This window comes from Neophocaena asiaeorientalis, unplaced genomic scaffold (genome assembly GCF_003031525.2).
Source record: "Neophocaena asiaeorientalis asiaeorientalis breed wild unplaced genomic scaffold, Neophocaena_asiaeorientalis_V1.1 scaffold114, whole genome shotgun sequence".
Lineage (NCBI taxonomy): Eukaryota > Metazoa > Chordata > Mammalia > Artiodactyla > Phocoenidae > Neophocaena > Neophocaena asiaeorientalis.
Genome location: NW_020173116.1, coordinates 8,602,383 through 8,611,444, shown reverse-complemented (window position 1 = coordinate 8,611,444; position 9,062 = coordinate 8,602,383). Strand labels below are relative to the sequence as shown.

General features: G+C 48.0%; 1 protein-coding gene across 1 annotated transcript in view; it reads right to left on the bottom strand.

The window, feature by feature from the left end:
- Positions 1-9,062, bottom strand: part of VWA3B (von Willebrand factor A domain containing 3B) — a 206,246-nt gene that overhangs the window by 7,704 nt on the left and 189,480 nt on the right. The window contains exons 26-28 of the mRNA XM_024743834.1: positions 5,353-5,477; positions 3,817-3,954; positions 1,414-1,514 (exon numbers count right to left, since the gene is read on the bottom strand). Coding sequence (XP_024599602.1) covers positions 1,414-1,514; positions 3,817-3,954; positions 5,353-5,477 — 364 coding nt within the window. The remainder of the gene's footprint in view (positions 1-1,413; positions 1,515-3,816; positions 3,955-5,352; positions 5,478-9,062) is intronic.

Sequence of the window (9,062 nt, the reverse complement as noted above, 5' to 3'; positions counted from 1 at the left end):
CGTGAGGAAGATTCCCCTGCTCGGCACTTAGGGGAGATGGCGGGACCTCAGGGCAGGAGGAGGCCTCAGGAAATGAGAGCACTTGTGCAGCCGAGCTGAGAAATATTCGCAAACTGTTTACGGCATGTGTATATCTCTAACTAAATCCACTTCTTACCTATCACTTTGTCTCTTCACTGAATTCTTTCTGTGATGCGACATAAAGAACCTGAGCTTCCAGGTGTGTGAGACCAGGTGTGTGATCTTAGTTAAAATACAGTGGGTTCAACTCCCAATCTGGATTTTGGCTGGATTCGAGTCCCAGCCCGTGGGTTCAAGTCCCAGTCTGAGTTGTGCGGTTTCAGATCTGGGTGGCGAAGGGAGAGGAGGGTGCTGGGTCACACTGCAGCAGGCAAGGAGGTGTAGTTATCTAGGATCGTGTGTGCACACGTGCATGTGTGTGTGCAAACAGAAGAGGCAATTTCGGGGTTTTGCAGAGGTGAAGGAATAGGTGGAGAGGAGCTAAGGAGAGCGGGGAGGAGAGTCCAGGGGTAAATCACAAAGCAAGGACCTGGGCAGGGGGGGACAGGCCTGCTAGACGGAGCAGCATTGGATGAGGAGGGACTCTGACATCAGGGGGAGAGATCCAGGCTTCCACAAACCCAGAGGTGAGGAAAGCAGCGCAGGAAGAGAATGTCTGGTGGTTTCTGTTTATGAAGCACAAGGTGAGGCCACTGGGAGATTGAAGGTTGGCACCCAAAGATGGCTCAACCCGTGCTCAAAATCAACCTTCACCTCCAAGGTCAGGGCTCTGACTCCAACTCTGATGCCCCTCGTTGGCCCCATGGACTTGGTCTTGCCTGCTCTTCAGGCCTCAGCTTTTTCTTACTGATTTTGCTTTAATCCACCTTTCCAGCTGTTAGCCATCCTGCTGCCTCAGATGAAAATGTGTTTACCCCACTGTCGCCCCTGGAAACCACCACCCACCCACCCACCCAAATTCACCTGGGCACAGGCAAGCCAGGGCCAGCACCTCTCTCTCACCCCCAACAGGGAGAGGTGATGGGTGATTAGTCCCAAGTGCAACTTAGTCTAACCTGTGCTTTACAGTAAGGCTTCCTCAGAAGACCCTGAATCCTTACAAATAAGAGGAAAACCACTCCTTCAGGGTCACGACAGGATTGGAAGCTTTACTGAAGGGTCAGTAAAATACATAATGTTGAATTTGAGATTAGAACAAGATAGACAAATAACCAGCAGGTAAAAGCTGTGACGTTGAAGGAAGAATCATCATAGACTTGCACTTTGGTAGGAAGTCCTCCACCTCTGCTTTTCTCCCCAGGTATGTAGAGATCGTGGATCTCAACTCAGAAACAGATTAAAAGTGCCAAGATATAAATAAAATTCAGAAAGTAGAAAGTTGGGTCCACTTACACTTTTGAATCCTCCTGAATTGGGGGTGACTTAATATGAGCGCAAGAGAGGGCATATTTGTTTTGGCTGATCTTAATAAGTGCACTCCGAGGGCAAAATTCCTGTAATAATACCAAAAGAGTTCATTCAATTTAAATCAGAAATGTCCACAATTCAGATGTAATTTTAATCTAGCTCAACCCACTGTAATAGCTACCAGCCATTATCCTGCTCCGGTGATACTTAAGAGGGCAGCGGAAATGCAGAGTCTAGCTCGATAAGTTTACGCTGAATAAAAGTCATCACTGAGTCCTTCCTGTCATTTCTCCACATCCTGGATCGTTTGTCAAGTACACCATTTGTCAAGGTGTGTGTGTGTGTGTGTGTGTGTGTGTGTGTGTGTGTGTGTGCGCACGCACGTGCATCCACTGATGTACACGCACGCACACAAACACACACAGACACACACCTTCATATAACCACCTTCCTTTCTAGCTGAAGTCCAGCCTTGGCCATCGCTTTCCTGGGCTTATAAACTATCACCACCACCCCATGCTGTATGTCCCACTGTCAGCCCCTGGGTCTCCCAGAATTTCTATCAGAACTGTCCTCAGCGTCCATCCCCAAGACCATGCCGTCTAGTCCAGGGCCCCACTGCCAAGGGGGGTAACCTCCAAGGTCCTTCCTGGGCTCTGAGGCTCTTCCTCAGGGTTCCTGGGTCACCAGCTACATCTCTCCCCACACCTGGGACCCACCCACGGGCATCTCGTCAAACGTCCCTTGATCTGCTTTCTCCTCTCTTGCCTGGTAGATGTCCCCAGACCAGGGCCACCTGGCAGAGATGCTTCCCACCCGCTGCCCTTCCAGGCTCCTTCAGTGTCATCCAGACAGCTCCGGGAAAGTCCATTATCTCTCGCGGTGTTTCCTGGGTTGACGAGAAGATGCCCTTTCTCCCTCTTACTCTGTCGGATGGGACACAGTGCTCCTGCGGCCACTGGCTCTGACGGCCTTCACTCATCCATCCTACATTTCATCCCTTCATCCTAAAAGTCATTCACCATGACCCCTTCCCTTATGAACATACCCCATGCTACAGTCAAGAACCGATTAGAGATTCACTTTGTTATACAGCAGAAACTAACACAACAATGTAAAGCAATTATACTTCAATAAAGATGTTTAAAAAAAAAAAGAACTGATTAGATATTTTTGTTCTGTTTACTAGGCAGTTGGGCATAGACATTTAGAGTGCAGGCCACGGAACCAGACTGCCTGGGTTCAAAGCCTGTAACACCGCTCACCCTGGGTGTGGCTTTACCTCTCTGCGTCAGGTTCCTTATCTGAAAATGGGGATAAGAGTACCTACCTCACAGCGTTCTGAGCAGCCAGCTGTTCACTACGTGTGAAGCACCTGGGTTAGTACCTGTGCCACATAGTAAGTGCTGAATAAGTTAGCACGACTCTTTCGTTTGCTGCTTTTCGCCTGCCAATCCATTTTCCAGGCGTATTAAGTGGGCCATCAGAACATGTTATTTCCATTAGAAAACATCGTTCATTCAAGTACCTCATAAAGCAATTGTGAGAACTTGCTCTTCACCAGCAGCGGTACCAGGGATGCAAAGATGGATAGGACCCGGTCCCTGCCTTTAAGGAGTTGGGAGATTGGTGAGGGAGCCGGGGCGGAAGGAAGGCAGGACAGTGTGCAGGGGAACCTGAGGGCCTCAGCAGAGATCAGGCAGCGTCTTCGGGTGACAGAAAGAAGATGGGGAGGGTGGTCCAGGAAGGGTTAAAACGCAGGGGCTTGGGAAAGCCCACTGTGTTCGGGAAGCAGTGAACCTTCCATAGGGCTGGTAGCCAAGCTCACGGGGCAGGCAGGGGGTCAGGTGGGGGTCGGGCTGGGCTTTTCCTTGAGGTTGCCAAGAAGTGTGTGTGTGCGCATGTGTGTGGGGGGGTGAGGGACAGGGGGCACATCAGGTAGGCAAGTGACATCATCAGATTTGTAAACTGATAATGATTTTTTTTCTAAAACTTTTAGGAAAAATACAGAGGGAACAGCAGCAGTAGCAGCAAGGAGAGAGAGAGAGTGGGGCTGTAAGAACCTGGGGAGGCCCTTGACGAAGCCGGAATTGGAGCGAGCCTCCCCAGACCCCAAACGTGGAACGAGAGCCCCAAAGACCATCTGACAGAGGAGTTAGGAGGCCACGGCGACCTTAGCAAAGGCGGATTTTGTGTTGTACGGCGGACAGAACTCTAACCACAGCGGGTGGAGTGCAGGGGGAATAGAAACAGCCAGGGAGATCGCTCTTTCGAGACATCTGGCGGTGCCAGGAGAGAGCCAGGCATTGCCTGCAAGAAAGGCAGGGGTAAAAGGAAGCCACTTTCTGCCTAGCGAGAATGTTCTTTTCTAAGTGAAAGTCTACTTACTCTCCAGTTGTTACATTTTAAAACTGTGTAGACTTTATCTTCAGCCACATCTTGATTTGGAACTGCTATGACAATGGCGGGCACATAGAAGTCAAATCCTCGGGGTATCACAGTTTTGGCAAACACATAATCTCCAACCTGTAGATGAGAACATCTTTCACGGCAAATATTTTGCTTATCCATCTTAGAGACAATATTCATATAAGCTTGTTTTAAAACACCCCAAGATGACTAGCAAGTACTGATGCTAGAATTCAAATACATATTTTTTTTCCTCAGTTGGAAAGAGTCGCTAGGTCCAAAATTCCCTGGGCTCATTGGGCCACAGTTGGAATTTTGTGACCAGTTTGGGGAAGCCGCATTTTAGCAGGGCTTCCCCTGACAAGGGTCTCAGGGACAGTCAGCAAGATGGTGAGGGGTCTGGAAACCATATCTTACAAAGACTGGTTGAAGGAAGCTGTAATGTTTCACATGAGGGCCAGGGAGAGAATAGACGGTGCCCTCTTGTGTCTGAAGGGTTATCGGGGACAGAGGAGAGGAGCAGATTTGTTTAATGTGGTTCCAAAGCTCACACCTGGAGTCCATGGGAAAAAGTCCCAAGAGATAACTTCCAGCAGAAAGAAAGTCTCGTGAAGGGTCATACAAAGCTGCGGGGCACCTGTCAGGTGGAGAGGATTCACGGTCGGGGGAAAGTGCACTGATGTGCCCTCTGAGTCTGCCCAGGGGAGGTGGGAACAGACAACCAATGTGAATCCTACGAGCACTCCTCAGCACTCTTCCTCCTGGCTCACACTATCCAAGAAACAGCAGCAGTGCAGCTTTGGGGGGGTTTCTCTCTCTACACTCTCGGCTTGGTGCGGGGATGAGGATAGCACAGGAGGATGTGCCAGACACGGCACAGCTCTGATGAATTTATAAGCAGAAGAGAACACATCAGCCCGGCTCACCCCTGCAATGCATGTTCAGAGGTAACTGCATTATGGCATCAAGGTCTGGCATCAACTGACTACAACGTCAAGGAAAGGGCTACCTCTGCCTTTGTCATTAAATCTGTTTTAGTATAATCTTCTGCAGTGAAAGCTTCAAGAGCACCAGCAGTTACAGCAACTCCCAGCCACGACCATCCACCATCTGTAAAGCAACAAGAGCCTGGGGGCAATGCAAGCAGGTCTGTGCAGTCCTGAGCTACTTAACAGGGCGTTAGCAGATCAGGGTCAGGAGCAAAGAAATTGCTAGGCAAGGGTCATAGGAAGAGGAGTCACTGTTATCCAGAGCTCTAGGAATGGTGAAAAGGGGCCCAGGGGGCTTCCCTGGTGGCGCAGTGGTTGGGAGTCCACCTGCCGATGCAGGGGACGTGGGTTTGTGCCCCGGGAGGATCCCACATGCCGCAGAGCGGCTGGGCCCGTGAGCCGTGGCCGCTGAGCCTGCGTGTCTGGAGCCTGTGCTCTGCAACGGGAGAGGCCACAACAGTGAGAGGCCTGCATACGACAAAAAAAAAAAAAAGGGGGCCCAGGAACAGATGGCTGGAGCAGGTACCTGGAGCAGTGGGCAGGGCATGGCGCCCCCCACAGGTGTGATGAACGAGATGGGCACGACCTTGGTGTCTCCATACCTGAAGCCCACGAGCGCGTGGGTGGGGCTCACACACTTCTTCACAACCCCTGTAAGGAATCACATTTAAAATAAAACAGAAAGGCAATGCCTATTCCCTTAGGCTCGCCCCATCCCGTTGGTCAAGCTAAGTTACGGCACTTTGCCTACTTACATCACTGTGCCCCTTGGTTTCTCCACCAGATAACGCTGGATACTCTATGACGCCTGCTGGGGTTGAGCAACTCAGAGTGCAGTGCCGCACTCTGCTGCAGAGCTGAGCCGGGAAGCTAAGAGAAGGCGCGGAAACTTGTTCGGCCAGCATTACCAGCAGCCATCCTGCTGGGGACACTGTTCCTAGAAATACCCTTTCCCTGGACACTTCCTAACATCGGACTCCCTTATTTATTTTCGTCATATTTCCTTCTATAAGACTTGGAGACAGAAAATCGTTGTTACTATACACACGACTATATATAAAATAGATAACTAATAAGGACCTACTGTCCAGCACAGGGAACTCTACTCAACACTCTGTAATGACCTGTATGGGAACAGAATCTAAAAAAGAGTGGATGTATAACTGATTCACTTGGCTGTACACCTGAAACTAACACAACACTGTAAATCAACTATACTCCAATAAAAATGTAAAAAAGGAAAATCATTGTTAAATTGTGAAAGTGAAAGGAAATATGAATTTACATCCTCAGCTTTTCATCTAATATTACACACCCCACAGTGTCCCTAAAATGTACAATCAGAAAAGGAAGAAAAAAGGAAGCAAGTTTTCTTGTCTTTTAGTTACGTGCAGAGATTATTGTAACAGGAAAGGAAAATACTGGTGTTAAGGTTCCCATATTTTGTCATTTATCCTAGTTGAAATATATTATATTTTCCCATTTAAAAGGGATTATAAATACTGGGGGGACGTTTTGACTTCCCCGGCAGTAACAGCTGCACTTGGACCCCCTAGTTTGAGACAGAAATGTGCTTGTCCCCACTGGGCTCCCACAGCGTGAGTGCCCGGCATCCTCGCCCCAGCTCACACACCGGCGTTCGCAAAGTCCTATGTGCTTTCAGGTGGCAAAGAAACAGCTGCTGATTTTCATCTCAAGTCCAGGTGTCTTGTTTTAAATGGCCAAAGAAAGGGAAAACTTATTTTTTTAAAAAACACCACACACACATGAAAACCAGCTTTATATTGTCTGTTTTCTTATTGGAATAAAAGTTCGGTTTGGTTTCTGAAACATTCTTTACACATGGTTCACACATTTTCTACCATAAACTGACTCTACCCTTTTAATTAGGAAAACTAACACTATTTTTTAGAAAGAATTCCTATTATGAAAACGAAGAACCCCTCTGAGTTGAGGAGAATCCTAGCATCCCCAAGCACACAAGCCCATCCCAACCTACCCCGACCCTGGCCCTGCCCCAGGCAGGGGTAAAGGTCTGGGCTGCCAAGATGACCTTGTTGGCCAGTGGGACCCTCCTCAAATTCTTAGCCTTTGGGACTTTGCAGAATCCAGTCTTAAACCTGGGATGCAGTTTTTCAGGTATCTGCCTCAGGTGAGTAGCTGTGTGACTGTATGGCCCGCGGCGTCTAAGCCATGTATCGGCTGCCTTTTACAGAAAAAGGCTGCCAACCCCTGCTCGAGACCGTTAGACCTAGACTTTTGGTATGTTACTACCAGCTTTTTTTTTTTTTAATCTCTTTCCTCATCTTTTATTCTGATAACAAGCAAAATAGCTCACTTAGTGTCTTGTATTCTTTTTTTTGAATTTTATTTTATTTTTTTATACAGCACGTTCTTCTTAGTCATCCATTTTATACATATTAGTGTATACATGTCAATCCCAATCTCCCAGTTCATCCCACCACCACCTCCCCCCGCCACTTCCTCCCTTGGTGTCCATACGTTTGCTCTCTACATCTGTGTCTCTATTTCTGCCCCGCAGACAGGTTCATCTGTGCCATTTTTCTAGGTTCCACAAATATGCATTAATATACGATATTTGTTTTTCTCTTTCTGACCTACTTCACTCTGTATGACAGTCTCTAGATCCATCCACGTCTCAACAAATGACCCAATTTCGTTCCTTTTTATGGCTGAGTAATATTCCATTGTATACATGTACCACATCTTCTTTATCCATTCATCTGTCGATGGGCAATTTAGACTATCAGCTCTTTTATGTTCCAATCTCTGCAGATGTGGACCTTTGTTTGCCTCCAGAAATTAGTGTAGTTTCTTCCAATCTAACTCTAGAACCAGCCTCATGGTGTTGACACCTGGCTGTCCTCCAAGGCGGGAGGACCCAGAGCCGCTGGCCTGTTCGGTCATGGCTCAGCCTCTGCACTTACCCCTTCTCCACCTCATTAAGGAGCTGCTATCATTTCTAGGCCCTGATTCAAGATCAGCTTCTGATTTTTGGCTGCCCTTACACTGCAGTTTCTTTTTGCCCTCAGCCTCAGAGAGGTGAGATGGTGTTTCCTGCTCTGAAACGTCTCCTGGGACCATGTTAGGGGACTGGGCTCTGGAGGTTGGACCAGCAGGCAGAAAGAAGCATCTCTACTCAGTCATCTTCCTGGGTACGAGTGGGCCTCCCCACCTCAGCCAGGGGGCTCTCCTATACCCAGGTGTGGGGGAAAAGGGGACACACCTTAGTTGAGACCCTCAGCCAAAACACTGCCTATGCCCAGAGGTCAGGGGAGTGAAGAAACAGTCTAGGCAGACAGCATGCGTGAGTTCATTTAGTGAAAAAAGCAGGAATGGTTTTCAATCTTTGCTCCAAATAGGAACTTCTCAGGCTGGAGAGTGGATTTTTTTTTTTAACCGCTGGCTATAAGAACCTTCCGATATTCACAGCCCGGCTCGAATCCCATTTCCTGAAAAGGGCGTCAGTTCTGCTCCACCAGAAGCGTCCCCTCCACCTGCCCCCCTCCACTGAATGCCAGCCTACACATCTAGTCATTACATTCTCTTCTTCTTTAGTCTCAGAGGTTTCCTTTATAGCGCACTGTGCTGGTTTTTGCCTTTTCAAATTGCTCTTAAAGTTTTAAAGCTGTTGTTAAAGTTTTTAAACTGCAAGCAGCTCCCTCTACCCCCAGGTGAGGACCCCAGGTGAGTTGTTTATATCTCCCAAGAGGAGATAATAGAAATACTCTACAGGTAATGAACACTTTCCAATTTCAAGATGCTGTACATTATCATATTTAATCTACACCACGATCTTATGGGGGGTTTAACTGTTTTAAATCTCATTTGGCAAGATAAGGAAACAGGCTCAGAGAACTTCAGTGATTCCAGTCACATGGCTGGTAGAGGCAAGAAGCAGACTTCGAATAAATAAAAACTTAGGATTGTCTGATCCTAAATCATGACCCCTGAGAAAGTATTCAGTCCTCCCCCGCCCCAACCTTTTTCTTCCGTTATAACCTGTTCCAACGACATAGTGCAGAAATCTTGCAACCCAGACTTTTCATCACTGAATTTCCTGAGATAGAATCCTGCTTCTTGCTGAACAATGGGAAGGATGACCCAATTCCTACAAATAATGATTTAAAATAAGGTTCTGAAGCGTGTCTGCCTCCCTGCCTTTCGGCATCCTAATAAGCCAGGCTACCAGCTTGTCCCTTCTGTTCTGCACAA